The sequence below is a fragment of the Vespula vulgaris genome, chromosome 20, assembly GCF_905475345.1.
Source record: "Vespula vulgaris chromosome 20, iyVesVulg1.1, whole genome shotgun sequence".
Classification (NCBI taxonomy): domain Eukaryota; kingdom Metazoa; phylum Arthropoda; class Insecta; order Hymenoptera; family Vespidae; genus Vespula; species Vespula vulgaris.
In genome coordinates this window covers 3,675,569-3,696,214 of record NC_066605.1, presented here as the reverse complement: position 1 = coordinate 3,696,214, position 20,646 = coordinate 3,675,569, and the positions used below count along the sequence as shown (strand labels likewise).

The window sequence follows — 20,646 nt, the reverse complement described above, 5'->3', positions numbered from 1 at the left end:
TACTTTTTATAGATATATTTTTACTAAGATAGACATTTAGAAAAATGTAAATTTCCTTAATTTCCATTAATTTACGTGATTCACATTCTGAGATAATTCTTAATCTTTGATTTCGCTAAATTCATCTCAAATTCAATTCAAAATTTAAAGTTCTTCGCTACGTATTATTTTATGAAAATATAAAATCTAAAGCAGCAATCTCATATTATGGGGGACAGTCATCATCTACAGTATTAGATTTTTCTACGATCCTTTTTAATTTCTTGTTTCATACTTTCTATAACTGAAATGTTAAAAAAAAGGAATGGATGAGAAATAATCTTTTGAATTGTATTATTCTATTAGAGTTTTCTCAGGTATGCGTCATAAATGAATATTTTGGTCAAAAGTTTCGAAAATTATATTTTAAAGATTTTTTAATAGGTATTCTAATGGGTTTCCTATCGAAAAATTTAAATCGGAAAGTGGTGTGTCATAATATCAAATATCACCGTTATCTTAGAAAATCGTGTTATCTGATCAATTCACTGTACGCTAAGATATAAATATTGTGGTTATTCAAAACCCGGGTAGTTAATACTTAGACAAGGAGAAGTCATAATTTCAGTGATCCTCCTAAGTGATTTGTTTGATTTATAATTTTCCTGAAAGATTCGCAATTTGAGGATAGTGAAAGGAATTCGGTTGATCCTTTTGTGAAATTTAACAAAGACAACAAATATTCTTCAGTGAGGATATTCGAATTTTAAGGAAACACGACATTATTATTATAGAGATAATTATTAATTATATAGGTCTATACAGGTAATAATTATCAAAATTTCCAAACCATATTAAAAAAAATGCAGCAGTATATCACTTGAACGATATGAATGACTTGTAACTCTCATTGGGATGATTATTAATATAAATATATATATATATATATATATATATATATATATATATATATATAGGATGATTATTAATATAAATTAAATCAAAAGCATAAAACGGTGTGGCATAGTATTTACTAACAATAATTCAACGTTGAATTGCATACATTAATCATGTCAAAAACATAAAAATATGTGTGTGATAGAGATGGAAACATTAGAAATATTATATAAAATTAGAAGTTAACTGAAATAAGTAGAAATAAATAATTTCAAGAAGAAATAAATAATTTGCATGACGGTATAAAGCATCGAACGTTACGTTTTATGAGTGGCGATTTTAACCATGCTTTGTAAAAAGAACACACTCGCATAAAATAATCAAAGGATTAGTAGATATTAAATAGAACAAAAAAAAGATAAGCTGTTACAATACATTTTTAAAATGTTATTTAATCTACAAGAATACAAATTTATAAGAGTAAAGTGATAAAATAATTTCCGCGAATTTTATCGATTGATAATTAATTATATCAAATTTATAATAATTCTGATGAATGACTATTTCTTTTATACTGTTTATAAATATTTATTTTTGAGGAAAATTATTTTACTCGTACAGAATTCGTTATATCCAAGAGTAACTTCAATAAAAATTTGAGAACATATGAACGTACGTATCCAAGCGTTATCATTATCATTGATGTAACTACACCAGATCACTCCAGCTGTCTACATGTTACACATACCCAACTGTTTTTAATTAATTAAAATCTGATATTGCGCGAATTTGTTGGCAATCTTTTATAACATGTTGGCGGAGTACAACTCAGTATTATCTACTGTGATATAAACTAATTGCTTTTAAATAAACTCTTAAGTAAACAAAAAGATTGATATAATAAAATAACGACTGTATTTCCTAAACAAAGTCATATCCGGCATATGTCATTTTCTTATTTCGATACATTGAGTCTTTTTAATATAGTACGTTGAATCCATCAGTAAAATTATACCCACCTGTTCTTAAATACTCAATATATTAATGTAAAAAACGGTTTATGTCATAATGTTATGCAATTTTTTTACATTTTTTGCAGAAAAATACTACCAGGACATATTTTTTGTTGCTTCTTCGAATCAACTTGCAAGAGAAATAAATAAGAATAATTATCAGACGTAAGTTCCGATTACGTGTGCAAAGTCCATACTCCGTATACTTCAAATAACTCTCGTTTCCTTCTTTCTTCCTTATTTTCCGTTAAAATACAAGGAAGGTAAAAGTTATTGTGTTGTGCCAACTTAGTATCCGTAAATTGTAATATTTGTTATTACAATCATAAAAGTATTAAAAAAAAAATTAAACTATCTCTATAATTTTTAAGTGATTTAGTTAATCATGGTATTCAACATAATTACAATATTGATTATTATTACTTTGATATTGATTGAAATGCATTATGGAATAGTACAATATGTTTTAAACAAATTACGCATGTATAATAAGATCAAACGATTCCCGGGTCCAAAAGCATACCCAATTATCGGAAATGCTTATATGTTTCTTGGCAACATCGAAGGTAACTTTATAACTAATATTCTTTATACGCAAACATTTCAACAGAATTTTAATTATAATCTTTCTTTTAGATATAACTAATCAATTTTTAAAGATTAGTAAGTATTATCAATCATTATGGCGTATATGGTTAGGCACAAAATTACTTATAATGGTCGACGATCCAAAATATATCGAAGTAAGAATTATTAGGTTTATTCTAATTATTTGTGATAAATTTATATTGATTTTGTTTTATTTTACTTTTTTCAATTTCCTTTTTTTTAAGAATATATTACGTAGTACAGACGTTATTGAGAAGAGCGACGAATATGACCATTTGAAGATTGCTATGGGTGATGGTTTATTCTCTGCACCAGGTAAAGTAATTGCACATATCTTATATATTTTAATAATAATAAATTGTTTATATTATAAATATATATATACACGCATATACATATATATATATATATATATATATATATATATAATATATATAAATGAAAAAGAAAGACAGAAAATGTTAATTAAAATATTTCTTTCGATTTGTAGCATCTAAATGGAAAGGTCATCGAAAGTTATTAAAAGAAGCCTTTCTAAATAAAAATATACACTCGCATATGAATGTATTCAATAATCATTCTATTAATTTAATGGAGAAGTTGGATTCTTTAGTTGGAGAAGATATAGACGTTGGCCACTACGTCTATCGCTGTGTATTGGACATAATATATGGTATAATTTAGAAATTTATGAAAGTTCATAAAATTTATATACATTTTTATAAATTGATTATAATTTTGTTACATTTTTTTTTGAAAGATGGCATGCTGGACATAAAAGTAAATACACTAACTAATCCGGACAGCAAACTAGCTGAATCTATTGAATGGTAGTAATAATGAATTTCTTGTATTTGAAATATTTTATCTTTTATTTGCGATTTGTTTTCATTCAATTTTGTTTTTTTTTTATTCAGCGGAACGCACATACTTGCAGTGAGAATATTTAAATTATGGCTACATCCCGACATTTTTTTTTATAACACTGCTATCGGAAAGAAATTTCAAAAGTGCTTGTCCTACATGGATAACATCACCAGCAATGTATAATTGGATCATTTTTTTTTAATTGTTTTATCTTTCTTTAATGTTTTAATACTATATGTTTCATGTTTGTGTGTATGTATGTATGTATGTATGTATGTCTGTATGTATGTATGTATGTATGTATGTATGTAAATATCTATATGTGTGTGTGTGTATATATATATATGATGTGTGTGTTATTTTGTGTTTGTAAAGATAATGAAGAAAAAGAAGGAATCAATTTCGAGAAATAAAATCAATCAAGAATTGACAAAGGAAAATTCAGGTAAAAATAATTAAAATATAACAGAATTTTTGTTCATTTTTTCTTATATTAATAATAAATCATACATTTTCATTTGTATCTCAACGAAGTACAACATCCAAGAGTATTTCTTGATTTGTTATTCGAATCATCGCATGAAGAGGGAAAATACTCTCAGCAAGATATTCGAGATGAAATCAATACGATGATTATTGCGGTAATTCTTATTTATTATATATTTTATATATATATATATATTTAATTGCAGTGAAAGTTGGTTTGTTGAACAAAATCGAAGAAAAGTATCTATTTTTTTTTTCAGGGAAGCGATACTACAACTACTACCATTAGCTTTGTATTTTTGATGCTTGCTTCATTCCCTGATATTCAAGTACGTACATATCACATATACTTAATTATTTGCAATTATGTATATAATGAAAATTATTTTCATATTGACTTTCTATTATCTTTTTCACATTTTTTATCACAAAGAACGAAGTATACGAGGAACTGAATCAAATTTACGGCTCAAACAATCCAAAATATGCTCTAATATCACACGACGATACTAAACGTATGAAACTTTTAGAACGAGTGATCAAGGAAACCTTACGACTCTTTCCTATAGGTCCTGTCATCGGTCGTAAAGTAACGAAGGATATAGAAGGTATTTCTATATGTATATAAAATGATAACATTGTATTTTTTTATTTTTATCAATGACAATATTAATATTAATTAATACTAATATTTATTCATGAATTGTATCAAGTGGAACAAAATTTAACTATACCAAAAGGAAGCTCCTTGTTAGTTTGGATTTTCAAACTTCATCGAAATAAAAAATATTGGAACGAGCCATTGAAGTTTGATCCAAATAGGTTTCTATCCAGTAATGTTCATCCTCAGAGTTTTTTACCATTCGGTATTGGAGCTAGAAATTGCTTAGGTAATTCTATATTCTTCCAGATTATTGAAATTAAATTTCAAAAAGTTACCCAACAGTATGGATTTACAATTGTTTTCACTGTTTTAGGTCAAACATTTGCTATGCTAGAAATGAAGGTGATAATTGCTACTATTTTAAGAAGATTTATTATTAAAATTGATCGGCCTGTAGTAATCGAAGATATTGCCTTTAAGCTGGATATCACGTTAAAACCGGCAAAACCTATAGTATTACAATTTGAAAGAAGAAATTAATTAAAATTATAATATTAATTTAAATATATTACACACACACACACACACACACACACACACACACACATATATATATATATATATATACTATATGTATAATAATTATGTATATATTGAATTCTGTGCAGGATAGTAGATATATCAAAAAAAATAAATTATGAATATATGAAATAAAAACTATAAAATCCATCTAGTAAGATCTCATTATTTCATATAATTTGATATAATTAATAATCAAGCGATAAAACCCTTGGAGATCATTTTTACTGCCTATTTCACAATTCTTCTAAATTAGTATTATTATGAAATATATATAAATATTTAAAAATTTGATATCAGTTCACCTTTTTGCTAGGTTCGTAGATACATTGTCATAGAGCATTGTAAATGATCATTGACTAGAAGAGCATTGACTGAATATGAACATTTAGTTCGTTATGAAACTTTAATCTTATACTATTAAATACGACGAGATTGGTACAATATCTCGATAAATGCCATTTTTCAAATAGTATACCGTCCACAAGATTATATCCTGGTCATTGAATTCGATACAACAGAATCTGTTCGTAAACAAAAATCTCGTTTTGTATATATTCCTTACTGTTTAACAGTCAAGTAGAAGATTCGTTAAGAAAAGAAGAAATCTGATAAATTAATGAAATCTTCCTGTAGGAATGTACGCAATACCACATAAATTGAATTGTTCTATCCCAGATTGAAACAAAAAGTAATAATAAATTTTGCCTTCTCTTTCTCCCTCTCTCTCTCTCTCTCTCTCTCTCTCTCTCTCTCTCCCTCTCTCTCTCTCTCTCTCTCTCTCTCTCCCTCTCTCTCTCTTACCTTACATTAAAGCATTTTGATTATAATAATCTTGACAAGCTTTCTTTTACCACAGTCAATTATTAGCCTGAAAAGCGCCCTATCTTCCATCGTGTGTAATACTGTTCGAAAGTTCATAAACTATCTATATTTACTATATTCCATTTATATAGATTCTCTTATATATATTCGGAAAGCAAATGAGAACATATGTATTTGTCCGAATTATCAGAATATTGTTCTTCAAATTATTAGATGACTAAAAATCAATTTCTAACAATAGGACAAAAAACTTATGTAACAGCTGTATAGAATATAAATGTGAGATCACATATATACGCGGGACACTTCGACCGAATAAGACGCTCCTGAACCATCGACTTTCCTGATTGGACCATAGAATTAGACCAATAGCTAATCTGGAATTTCTGTTACAAAAAGCTAGTCGTCGTCATGAAACTGCTATTCGCTTGTGAGCTTCTGTGAATGATGGTTGCAATCTTCACGGTGAAAAGTTCCAAAACTTTTTGTCTCCAGTAATTATCATTATCTTGTTAGGTAAAATCTTATATATTTTATTTATATTTCTTTGTTTCACTAATATAGAGATTTTAAAGAATTTTTGTTTCGTGAACTGATATGAATATTACATACAATATTATACAATTTTAACAAATTCTAACTGGTAGAATCCCCATTGTTTGTTTATAATATATTATTTAACTCATTTTTATGATTTTCAAACTATTGGTTTCTCATTTATTTAACTGAAAAATTGATAGTAATTCAAAAAGTGTTTTTCGTCTTGCTCGATTTATAATGAACGTAATTTAATAGTTACTACATTTTTTGTAACATATTTGTAACATACATATAGTACGATTTTATGTTATTGAAAGAACAGATTCATTTTCGTAAAAATCAGTTCATTTCTTTGTCCTTTGAAAACGTTCATTGTTTGTGTCCTTTATTTGTTTTTGTCACCAGGTCACAAGGTCATTTCGGTATGTTCAAATTATAAATATAGCTATTCAATTGTAAAATATTATTCAGTACAATCAATAATTATTAATTCATGGATTGCTTAAAATATAACTAATTCGTTACATTTTTCTGTAAGTTGTTGAATATTTTATAAATTTAATCGTAAAAAAATTATTACAGAATAAAAATAAGTAAACGTATATTTATTATAAAATAAAGATTATATATTTCATATTATTGTATAGTACGTATTTTATAATTATATATTGTTTTTATTTTTTCTATACGTAAATGTAGTTATCGAAAGATTTCGAACAATGTGTATGAATTCTTTTGTCGTCATATAGTATATATAAGAAGTACCAAGGTGAAAAATAAGACTTGTATATGTAGCTTCTATTATTTAGATTTTTTTTTATTTCTTCTGTTATTTCATTTTACAACTCGTAAAAACTTATGTATTGATCTTGATATAAGTATAAAGAAATGTTTACTAAACTTATGATACATTCTATAAAGGGCATGACCACACTATATATCGATGGATTGTACTCATATTATTTACCAAAAATCTCTCTCTCTCTCTCTCCAGCCATGTATTCACACTATATATATATATATATATATATATATATATATATATATATATATATATATGAAATATTTAATGTGTGTGTGTGTGTTAAGTAAAATCGTGTGTGTTTTATACACACACGCACACACATACATAAATACATATAAAACACTCTAATAAAATAATCTTCTTATATAATATTTACATATTCAAATAAAAATATAGCAAGATATATATATATTATATTCGACTGCAAATTTAGCATTGCTTAATGATACGACGTTCGGAATATAAAAAAATTAATTTCGTTAATCTGTAAACTATTAATCTTTTTTTCCTATATTAGAAATATAAGTATTAAACATACCGCATTTATGAGAGATTATTTCTGATATTAAAAATATAAATCATTAGTAAAATTGTATATTAATAATAATAATATTCTGTGTGTATGTATGTGTAGTGTACTTCCTGTATTCTTTTATTTCTTTTATTTATAGATTAAACAGATTTAAAATTGTACTTTTATAAAAAAATTTATTTTTAATAAAAAAACTTTTTACCATGATGTTTAAATCGTTTAATTTCAACTATGAAATTATCTTGATTTATTTCAAATTTAATTTTTTCTAATTAAGTTGTTTAAATTTTTTAATTTATCCTTCTAATAATAAGGTGCCGCTAATAAAAATGCAAATTGACAAAAGGATTTTGTGCATTTATTTTAAATATTTCACCTCGAATAATAAATAGAATAAAATAAAATTGGTATTACTTAAAAATTAATTATTTTTTAATATATTCATCTCATGACTTTGTTTTTAATCAAGACGACGATGCTCGTTTTGTCTCGGTTCGTTTTTCCCTTTTTAAATTGTTTTTGTATCTTTTCTATATTGCTTTTACTTTAATAAAATTAATTCTATTTTATTATGTTTCTATACGGGAAAATAATTAATAAATACTTGTCTCAAAAAATTTTAATGAACTATCGATATCCCAATTTTTCTTTTACTTTTACTACTATACGTTTTATTGAAAACATTTTATTATTTAAGGATTATGCTCTAGGAAATGTATAATTATTTATTGAACAATGTAATTTTATTTGGTATATTGTATATGATATTGTTAACAAATATTTTGAATGTAATCTAATATTTTTTATTTTTTTTTTTCAGATGTTATATTTCCACTTACGACAAAAAGATCTTTCAACGAATTGTATAATGACAAGGATTCTTTTTCATGCTCCACAAAGTAACTTAATCTGTATTCACAAAATATCATGTCTATGATATTAATTTTCTGTTATGTAAGTATACTAACAATGAGTTCTAATTATGTGCGTAACGTACAATGTTTTCAGCCTAAAAATTCTCATCAAGAGAATCATGCTCAAAGTAAGATAAAATATATATTCATATAAAATAAGTATATATACCCACGGACAAAAACATAGCACAAAGGTAATATTTTCACATTTTGAATATGCTCAGAGATTCTTAAATGTTTTGGATTCTATGTCAACAATACATTTTAAGAACATAGTAAACAAGGTTAAAGTTAGAAGTAATAGTTTTTATTTTACTTTCTGGGAATATGTCGCGAAATAGGAAGGACAAAAAGATAGCACACTTAGACTTTTCATAACAATTACCAGTATTCATTAAACTTTCGATACGACTAGATGTATTTTGATTTAATTAATGTTATTTTAATAAAGTTTAAGTCAAGTTAATTGAATAATTTTGAAATATTTCACACTCATGGGACGAGAAAAAAACTTAGTAAACAAAAAATAAACATAATTCCTGCTTTTAGAGATCAAAATTTCTATATTTCTGAAATTACTCTGGCTGTTTAAGAAAAGTTGAAAAATAATTTACAATTTATTGAAAAATAAAATCTTACGGGCCGTCAGCGATTTGATCTGAGATCGATCGTCAGTGTTAACTATATGCTAGAAAAGAACAATTCTTTGGGCGGCATTAAATTCCTGTTTAATTGCGAAATAAATCGCTGAAGAATAGATATTGAAACGCATATTAGAAATGTACATCATGTTATGCAAACATGAGAACATTTTATACGAAAGAAAACCACCGTTTAGAACTCGTCATAAAATGAATCGTTTAAATTTCCTTAAAGACCACATTCTTTGGAAGAAATGATGGCAATAAGTGATATTTTTGGATGAGAAAAGATTTAATTTAGATACTCCCGATAGTTTTAATTATTATTTCTATGATATTAAGAAAGGACAGTTATCGAAAATACCTTGCAAACAGATGCAGGCGCAGTATAATGGTATGAGCCGGATTAATGTAAAATTTTTAGATTGAAGAATATTGTAAATATGTTTATAAATACAGTAATCAATCCTTGATACATCTATTGAATAAGAAGAGAGATATCGCAAAATTTCATAATTGAAACATGTCGGTTGGAGTATTATGGTGCAAAATAATCGGCTCATACCAATTCGATAAATGCATGAAGTAGAATTTTCAACTTTTCATGCATATATTAATGATATATATAATTTGTAATTATCCTCTTCAGTTCTTAAAAATGAAAAATGAATGACACTCCTATCGTATAACACCAAATTTTTGAAAATATTTTCCGAAGATGAAATAATGGTACGTATGAGCAGGCTACTGATCAGTATCAAATCGTTGGTCATATCGTGTCGTCTTTCAATAATAATAACTGTTTCAATAAAATTCGAATTATCGATTAAATATCCCAGATCTATTGACCTGTTTAAGCAAAAGAAAATCTTTTGAAATATAAATGATCTCATACAAGTGTGAATAACTAATTATATCTAAGAAATTTTAAGATATACGTATTGTTAATCTTTTTAAAATATATCTGATAATATATCTAAATTAATAATATATCTAATATATTTAAATTTTTAGCGATAAAAATATTTTCTATAGCTATATATAACTCTTGCGTCAACGGATTATCTTACCCAAATATAATATTTAATTTTTTTTCTAAAAAATTAACATTTATCAATTTGTAACATCAACTCTGCTTTAATTAAACGGTTTACTAAACGATGTGAAATTTATTGGATTGGCACATATAAAAGATTGATTTTCTTTGAAAATAATAGAAATTTTATATCATTTATTTAAAAAATTGTATTCGATTGAAATATACTACATCAGCTTTAATACACTTTTTCCAATGGGTTTTTAAAGCACAAATGCCTTTCAAAAAATCCGGAGTTTTTAAAATTAATATTATCTGCTATAAAATTTATTTAATATCTTCTATTAATTCCTTTAATATCTTTTAAATTTAAATTTGTTCCCATGTCTGGACTATTCATTTCTTTAAGAATTATTGAAATGTTTATAAAGATAATAATCAATCGATGATAAGTCTGGTGAATAAGAAAAGGATATTGCAAAATTTCATAATTTAATCCATTCAATTTGTTAAAGCGTTTTGATTCGAGCTTTTATTTTACGGAATAATCGATCCATGTCGATTACATAAATAGTTAATATAGAATTTTTAATTTTTCAACATTTTACTCAATTTTATCTATATAATGGCGATATATTTCGTTTATTAGTATCTTTTTAGTTTATAAAAATATAAAATGAATAACATTTCAATCAAATTTCATCAAATTATTAAAAATACTTTTCGAGTACGAATAGTACGAAGTAATAGGCAAAGGACATCCTCCTCTTTCGATTATCGCAAAGTATCACAGATTTTTCATCGTAGGTTATAATACATATGTTATACTATTTTTTTACATTTCGTTTCTGTATAAAAACGAATTACGATTCTATTTAACTAAATCGAAAAAAAAAGACTTGCATCGGCCGGGAATCGAACCCGGGCCGCCCGCGTGGCAGGCGAGCATTCTACCACTGAACCACCGATGCTTCGACTACGAAAAATTTAATTAATAAATTACTGGAAGTTCTCATTTGAAATTGATTTTTTATACGAATATTTTTTATACCCATTTATCTAATTAAAGAAAACGTTATTGTTCCGTATTAATCAAATTTTTATCTGTTATAATTTTCTGATATTTGATTATTTTAATGTTCCCTTATTTCTCTCCAAAAATGTGAAAAAAATAAGAATATATTAGATACCAATTTAAAAATGTGTTATCTTTCATCTTTATTTAAATGTTCAAGTTAAAAAACGGCTTCAGTTTTTCAAATCGATTTTCGTATTCTTTTAACATTGTTGCACGAATTTCTGCATTATATTCGTTTGAAATACCTCTGCGATTTTTTACGGTGTCTGAAATTTTTGATAATACTTCACAGATAAAAGTTCTGGTACTTGAAAATTATTATAATCCAAAATCTATTATTTTTAAATTAGTACTCATGACGAATAAGTAAACGTTTCCATTTTCATTTTTTCTTTATCAACATGTTTTCAAAATATAAAACATTCTTTGCTTTTAATCTTGTCAACGTAAAGAAAATTAAAAAAAATTATTGGCTTTAATCTAATATATATATGAATTCGTGATCTGGAGGAATTGAAATAGATTTACACAAATTGCACTTTTATAGAAAAATATATATATAAAAATGTATTTTATGGAAAAATATTTAATATTTTCACCAAATGATTTTATGAAAATTTACGTCAAGGGAATAGAAAAAATAAACTAGATAAATAAATTTTTGTCGGAACAACACTATTCGTTTTAATTACGTTTAATGTCATAGTCACAAAAAGTTCTTTCCAAGTGTCTCTTTTTTTTATTGTTTCCTTCATAAATACACCTTTATCAATTTTTAATCACTAATTTTGTTCTTAATTTTCTACGAAACTGCAGCATAATTATGCTGCAGAAAACCCCGTAGTTGCATGCGGAATCGATTAATAAAACAAAATTATTGTAATTTCTTAATAAAAATTTTTCTAATTCCTCCTGCCAGTGTTTTTCCTCAGGGTGAGCAATTCTTCATCTTTCTACAATACTTTTGTTCTATGTTTCTATTTTTTCGCACAACTTTTCATTTTTTCATCTCATTTGCTTGAACCCAGAAAGATGCTGTATATGAAATCTTAATACCATTTTCCTGATGATCATGTTTTTAGTTCCGTATCTGTAAATTATCGCCCTTTATCAGAAACGAACGTTTTCGAAAATCGTATCTAGCAAATAACTCGAATAAATATTTTTCAATAACGCTCACTGTAGCTTTTTTCTTTTTTTTCAATACAAAAATTTTTAAATATCAACTATAATAATCAATAACTACTAAGATATTCTCGGAAACGATCCTATTAAATTCATAGCCAATTTTCTTCTGCGACTTACTTTTGTTACGATTTTATTCTGTTAACAATTTTCGGTTCAAATGTGACGAATTTATTATTTCTCATACTAATTGGCGTCATCTACAATTTTTCATCATTTCCTTTGGATCCCTGTCAATACCATACTATCATGCTTTACTGCGCAATCTGTGTTTCATCGCAATAATTACGGGATGTTCCTCGTGCTAATTTTCATTAATTGAATTATTTGATAAAAAATCTTATCCATAGGGACAAAATAGATTAGCCATTTCTTCAGAGAAGAATAGTAGATTTTTTTTCATATTAATAATTTGTATACAAATAAACAATTAAAACTGTTTAGAATCTTCCAATTGCATATTATTCTTAAAATCCCCAAAAGAGCTCAAAATGTTTAATTTGATCTTGCTTCAACTTTAAAAAATTTTAATTCACGTCATGGCGTAGAATCAATGATTCACTATTTGATTTGTTTGTAATTTCAACTAGTTTATACTTCAATTTTCTTAGTAATTTTTATTGACACAACTCGTCTATAAAATAATATAATCGTTAATGATTTCTTTAAGCTTTCATCCACTCTATTCTAATCGTACTGATTTCATCTATTATTAGCACTTTAATGTATTTGAAAAATCTTTTGTAGTGTTATGTTACTTAAATATAGAATGTCAGTAATCTCGAAATATTTTCAAAGTGGTATGAATTTATCATGACAAATAAGTTACGTTTTTATTCGTTCCTGTATCAATTTGAATTTGGTATGTATTTAAAAAAGATAAAATTACTTTCTAGAATTGGAGTCTTTTGCCGATATCTTTGAAAATGATTGTAAAAAGATCACGAACTCTCAGTCTTATCATTTTCATTATCAGATAAAATTATTCTACGACGATCGAATCATTGTAATTTGGAAATATATCTTTGGAAATATCCCTTTCGAATACTCTGAAATAATCAAAATAAATATTGCGTATTGACGATACGCTGTGTGGTACATGCTGTGAAAATATTTTTCGTTATTCCATAACAGTGTTTGTTATTGCTCAATAAAATTTTTCGATACGAATATTTTCACTTACTTCATGTTTTCGTAATTCAGTCTCATCTGTATTATCAAAGAAAGATTAATCAATTATAATGTCGTAAAAACGGTAGAGAAGAATTGTCATTAAGTATTGTAAACCGCATCTTAATATTACGTTTAGGAATTAACACTAGAACTACCGAGAAAAAAAACAAAGCTATTTCTACCAAAACCAGTCAAAATGATTGGTCTTTAAAAAAATATTTAATAGTAGAATATTTTTATACTTATTAATTTATTACTATCTTACAAAAGAAATTCAAAGTTATGGAATTACAACTACTTAATGGCAACTATAAAATATAAAGTAATTATTAAATACCAAAAGTTATGATTCGCTACATTTCTTACAAATTTAGTTTCTCTTCAGAGTGCATTTTCCGCATATATATTTTTTACACATATTACAAATGACGGTAGTCTTATTATCATTACAGTACCCTATTTGATACCATTTACGTGAACAAAGTGAACTCTTTGAAATACTTTGGACATCAGCCTCTCGTGACTCCATTCCTGGTTTTACATTTTGAATGACAACTTGCTAGTTAAAACATGAAATCTTTTCTAGATATCTTCTCACCTGTTGTTTCCTTATATAACATCCAGGCATTTATACTAGCTAAATCTAAAATGTTGTAAAAAAGCTTGGAGTGGCCATCTTTTTAATCCTAATTTGACGCTGTATTTCTTTACCATTTGGTCTGTAATATCTAGTTAGTTTGCCATTATGTTTATAATCTATTTAGTTTTATTATAAAACTCAACCGTTTCAGGTAAGCTCCTGTTACTTTTTTCACTTCTGATGGATTTATTTTCGAATTCAATATAAAAACTTTCTTCTTCTGCTTACTTTGGTCAATTGTAGGAGTAATCTCATTTGATCTATAAAACAATGATGAAAAATTGTGAACAATTGTATCCTTTGTTTTATAAATTTATGGTAATTCCCTTTTGCTGTCACGCATAGTGCCAACTTACAAACTTATTTACTGCGGCCGAAACACATAATTTGTCCATTAAATAGCTTGATCTATAAACGTTTTTCTTTTAATATAAATATTGATAAAGTAATTATTGATTGACAATGATATTGATACATATAATGTTATTTACTGCAACAGAAACATTTATAATTTGTCCGAAAATCTGTTATTGTTTTTGAATTTGACGCAATCTTTCAATTTACATACATAAATGATATTTGTGAGGAAATAAATCACCATGGATATTGAAAATAAGGTCACGATAAAAAATTTATAATGTAACTTCATTAAATAAAACGTAACAATAACTGACCTGTATTAACACCTTGCTGTTCAACGTTTAATTCATTTAAATGTAAGCACAAGTCAGTAAAAAATATTAATTTCTAAAGCCATGCGACGATCATTAAATAATTATATTTTTCAATGATTTTCTTACTATGCAAAAAGTCTGACTTTATATGAACGCTCAAGAAATTTTTGAAAAATTGTTCCACGATTTGACTATCGAACATTGTTGTACATAAGTAAAATATCGTATATTGAGTTTATCTCATTTAATCATTCCACATATTTAATAATAGAAATATATAATAATAGAAACAATAATAATAGAAATTTTCGTTTATTTGAAACGTAGATATATTGAAAGTGTAGATATGAAATTGACCAATTTTGTTACAAGCCTCATAATTCCAATAGCTTATAAGTAGCCTTTGCACATACTAAGTATAAATGCTGTTCATGTGTAATGCAATGAAAACACAGAACTGAATGTCCAACATGAATGTTCAATAAATAAAAATATATTGACAAAATAATTTTCCTCTCCAGTAATACTGCGAGTATCAATATTCACAGAAATAATTTTTGGAAAGATCTATTCTTTTTTTTTCTGATAAGTGCATTTAAAACTGCGTTACATCTATTCTTTACGTTGCTGCTAATGATGTTAAATCGATCAATTCTTCTTTGATATTATTTACACAACACAATAATATATAAAAACCACTAAATTAGTTAATCCGATAATGTCAGTACACTCATCGAGACAAAGAGAAATTAAATGAGATTTTATATCTATTTTTGTTCTGATGAATTATATTTTTAGCCATTTTCAAAATTCAACCTTTCACCGTATTTCTTATTAAAGCCATATTTTTTATTCTTGAAATAATTTGTTCCATGTTTTTAAAATCTTCAAAACAAAAACTAGCTTGCATTTTAATCATGTTTTTATTCATATTCTCTATCACAACATATCATGTTTAGCATTTACATTTGTTTAAAAAGCTGATAGCTGATATATTTGAACTAATTTATTATTTAAGTACACACATCTATATTGTTGTATTATTTTTATTGATCATTTGTTCAAAATTAAAATAAAATGCAGTTTCGTATTATTTAAAAAAAACCAACATTTTATTCTACCTTTAAAATTCACGTTGCGGCAAAGAAAACACAGTTCGCACACACACACACACACATCAACAATAATATACTTGCCCCTGTTTATCTTTACCTACCAACAAACCCACGTGCAATTAGAAAAAAGAAGACTCTAGGAATTCTAAGTATGAATTTTCTACAATGAATCAATTGACATGAGAAAAAATTGTATTTGTTGGTTAGTTTGTTTCATGCACAATAAAATTTACTTTTGTAAATATTATAACAATTAAACAAAATTTGAATTATTTAACTAACTATGAAATTATTAAACGAACCATTATTTCTAAGATATTAGTTGTAAGTCTAAGATATTATTAATTCTAAGATATTATGTGTAAATTATGGGAAAATATGCAAATTTTGTAATAACAAAATTTTCGTTCGTGTCATAAACTCATTATGTTGGATCTGTAGCATCCAGTAACTCATAATCGCTGACAAACTCTAAATGTACTCTGTTGAGTTACGAATTAAATAGAGGATTGAACATTGTTGCATTAATATAATCAAAGATGTTATAGTGTTTACAAATTATGTTACATTTGCTCCTATAAACTGTCTTGATACTATCGCCTGTTTGCTGATATAGAAACAATGTTTAAAATTTATTAATTTGAATTTATATCGATTTATCAGAGAACGATTTCTTTTAAATACATTTACCGCATGACATAAAACTGCATTAGATTGATTTCAAAATTTTGAAAAACAATCAAAATATTGTTACTTCTCGTAATCCGATTTCTTCTGGCTATCGAATAAAATCAACAATTTACAAATACATCATGATATAAAAAATTACATTAAATAATTTAGCCGACGATATTAATGGCATCTGGACTATTAATGTCATTAAAATAATTTGATATCAAATGATCATATATATTATCCATTGATTGATTTTGATGATGAAAAATTAGTAATGATGAAGAATTTTACTAAAGTGGCTAATCGACCGAGTTAAACGTTGTTGCAACTAATATCGGAAGAAAACATTTGGATTGTTCGATAAATCTCGAAAAATAATTATTGGAAGTAAACAACAATCACACGATTTATGCGAGTCTAAAGATGAGAAATATCAATACTCGTGAAAAGTTAATTTGGATAAAATGTCCAGTATTTTATTTGCTACACCTGCTGTATTTTCAAGATGCATGTATATTGGAACATATCGTACAAATTGTCCAATATATTTTTAATTGACATAATGTTTCATTTTGTCATAAGAATTGACTTACTTACACTTAAATAGGATCAGTAAGTTGAAAATAATTAACGTTATTTTCATCAAAACTATCGATAAATAAGATGTTTATTAGTTACATAGAAGATAAACATCAAAATCTTGTTCTAATAATAAATTTGATGAACAAGTAACCTACAAATAATAAATTTTATGAAGACGTAATTTTCTGCCCAAGAACATAAAAAAGATAATACAAATGGACACAAATAGACACATACAGTAATCCTTTCGTGTCTAATTATTGAAGATTTTGCAGTATTATCCGTATTGATAAAATGACATTATTTGCGGCAGTTAAAATACATTCTCGCAGATATGATCCATAGGAGAAATTTTTTTCCAAAAAATTCTTTACATTAATCCCGTCACGTTTGTAAGAACTCAAATTTCTACATCTTAGTAACATTTGTTGGATAATTCTAATGAAACTGTATTCATTATAAAGTAACCAAAGGCGAGACTGATTAAAAGATTATGATCTATAAGAACACAGTGTTAAAAAGTTACAATGTCATTTAATGTAACATTTTATGTGTTAAAAATTATGCGCAAATAAAAAATGAAAATGTTTTTTTACAAATATTTTACAAGGAACATAGATCGTCGTTCTGAAGGATTTTCATTTTGAAATGATTCAAGAGGATAGAACGATTAATTGTCTCATTTTTAAATTATAATGGAAATAAAACATACAAATATTATTCATGAAGATTGAATGCGATCTATATATTATACTGATGATTTTGCCTGTTTATATTCTTTCATGTCCATAGAAGAATTTAATTTCACAGAATAATGATGAAGGAAGAATAACGAATTTTCCTATATTCGTCTGCGAATATATCGATATAAAATTCCTGCATTTTCACAACTTGAGCGATCAATCAAGTTTGATATAGAATTTTTCAATTTCTTATAAGATGTAAAAAAAAATCGAATATCAAAACAATCTTTATAAATCTGAAAAAAAATGTTTTCTGAGAAAGCAATGAAAATGTAAAAAAGCGGATTTGACAAAATGAATCAAGAATCTTACTCTGTTGAATCGATTTATTGACAATTTGTTGAAGTAAATCGTCTAACGAAGGTTCGTATTTGATATTAATGTAATAAGGTGAATATAATATCATGTCAGTTATTGGGAGACTTTGCGGATAAGAATATATTAAAGTTGATTGGATTCACAGTAAAATGTTGTTTGTCAACGACTTTGGGAACAATATTATAAGCAATATTTAATAATTTAATTTAAAATAAATAAATAATTTATAAGCAATATTGAAGAAAAATGAAAATTATAATCGCTTATATTTAAAAGATCTATTCAAAGATTTGTTTAATTGTTGAATATCGTTAGTAAAAAAAAAATAAATTTTATTGCTATTTTTTATAGCTTGTCAATAATTTTATCAATTATGGTCTTGGAACTAAAATTGAAGGTAACAAATTTTTTATATAATTTATTTATTTTGTATAAAATTAATTGATCCTTTCATCATAAGATCTTTAAATGAAACTCATGGAAAGAAACGATAGTCCTGTTTGATGATACTAAAAAGCTAGTTTAATATAGATTGAATAATATAATCGTGTATATATATATATATATATATATATATATATATATATATATATATATATCTGTATAAATATACTGTAGATAAATCATGTAGAAATGCACTAAAAGTATTTGAACGTATAGAAATTATTTATATCTATTCTATATTAATATTTAGTTAGACCATCTTTCGCCTTAATTGTTTCTGTAAGATGTTGTTCCATATTATGCATCAATTTTGAACTCAATGCAGTTTCATATTTGTACCATTTTTTTTTAAGTATTCTTTTGAATTAATATTATAATTTTTTAGTTTTCTACCTATATCCACCTAAATAGTCAATTATATTAATATCCGAACTTTGGGTTGTTGTGTGTAGTATATATGATATATTAATTTTTATTTGCATACATTTGAACATTTTCGTGAACGTATGTACGTAATAATGTTTCACGTGCAAGATACTTTTTCATAGCAACTATTTAATTATTTTAATTAGTTATAATTTTGTACGAATACATTATGTATTTGTTCCATAAATTTTGTTTACTTTATTTCATTTAAGAGGCAGTTTAGAATGAATAGGTGTCTTTTATATATCACATTAATCGCTTTTTACTTAATCTTGATATTCTTATACTTTAACTTATACGATTTTTTCTAATTTTTGTATTATTGTTTTTTAAACATCATTTCTGACGGAATATGTTTCTTAATGTTCTTTTTTGGCGGAATGAATCAATATATATGTTCCAATACATTTTTTAATTTTTAGGATCGATTGTAGTATTTCCTTCGTCAGCTTTTGAAATGAATCATATTTACATAAATTATGTTCCAATTTACGAAAATACGTTTGTATTTGGCTGGCTTCGATCAGAGTATTTTTCTCAGTGTAGCCTTCCAGCCTCATTGGAATTCTCATTATAATGATTCACTCAATAAACTTCTTTAATGGCTTATCAATATTAATTCGATATCTTACATTGATCGAAATTAGAAGGTGATTTATATTTACAAATAAGACACTGACAGAATGGAACATATGAAAGAGTACGTCTAAATATGTTCAAACATGGAAATAATTAAGCTTAATGTTTGAAATTAAAATAACACCTAAACCAACAATTTTCAGACCAAATATTATTAACATGTTTTGTAGAAGGCGAAACATTGCATCAATTAATGTATTCAAAATTAGAATTTTATTTTTAAAATAGGTGCAAGTGCATTTTGCATCGATGCACAAAAATGGATGAAAGTTTCATAAAATTTTATGTAGCGTTCAATACCATTTAATGTTGTCGTATAACATTTTTCTCGATCTCCAATCCTTTCAAAAATATAACTCGACCCAGTTCTTATGTACATATAAATAAAAGTTAAATTCAATTCAATTCAATTCGTGGAATCAATTTATAAAATTTTTAAATTTATTCTTGACTAAATTTGGATCATTATTTTTAATACGCTTAAATAAGCTTTTTTTCGATTAAAATAAGTTTTCAACTCCTTCATCGTGAAAAACTGTTTCACATTTCTATATACAGGACGAACTCATATTCCATAAATATTTCCTGTTATATTTAAATTTTGTTATATTTAAAAAGTATAAGGAA

At 25.7% G+C, this 20,646-nt stretch overlaps 1 protein-coding gene, 1 long non-coding RNA gene and 1 other non-coding gene across 4 annotated transcripts; 1 reads left to right on the top strand and 2 right to left on the bottom strand.

Moving 5' to 3' along the window:
* Positions 1–594: 594 nt before the first annotated feature.
* On the top strand, positions 595–5,258 carry LOC127071129 (cytochrome P450 4C1-like). Of its 2 annotated transcripts, none has more exons than XM_051010058.1 (14): positions 595–804; positions 1,976–2,054; positions 2,261–2,455; positions 2,526–2,632; positions 2,723–2,813; positions 2,989–3,171; positions 3,259–3,328; positions 3,416–3,542; positions 3,741–3,810; positions 3,900–4,006; positions 4,112–4,180; positions 4,285–4,459; positions 4,565–4,741; positions 4,829–5,258. In XM_051010058.1, the coding sequence occupies exons 3-14, from the start codon at positions 2,275–2,277 to the stop codon at positions 4,993–4,995; spliced, it is 1,524 nt and encodes a 507-aa protein (XP_050866015.1). In that variant the 5' UTR covers positions 595–804; positions 1,976–2,054; positions 2,261–2,274; the 3' UTR covers positions 4,996–5,258. The 2 variants fall into 2 exon arrangements, with proteins under 2 accessions (XP_050866015.1, XP_050866014.1); XM_051010057.1 differs by having other exon boundaries at positions 3,876–4,006.
* On the bottom strand, positions 4,473–6,153 carry LOC127071134 (uncharacterized). The gene is made up of 2 exons (XR_007784890.1): positions 5,839–6,153; positions 4,473–4,963 (listed from the first exon to the last, which is right to left on the bottom strand). It is a non-coding gene; the product is annotated as an uncharacterized LOC127071134 (long non-coding RNA).
* A 5,074-nt stretch (positions 6,154–11,227) lies between these two features.
* Positions 11,228–11,298, bottom strand: Trnag-gcc (transfer RNA glycine (anticodon GCC)). Its single transcript has one exon. It is a non-coding gene; the product is annotated as a tRNA-Gly (tRNA).
* Between the last annotated feature and the right edge of the window lie 9,348 nt (positions 11,299–20,646).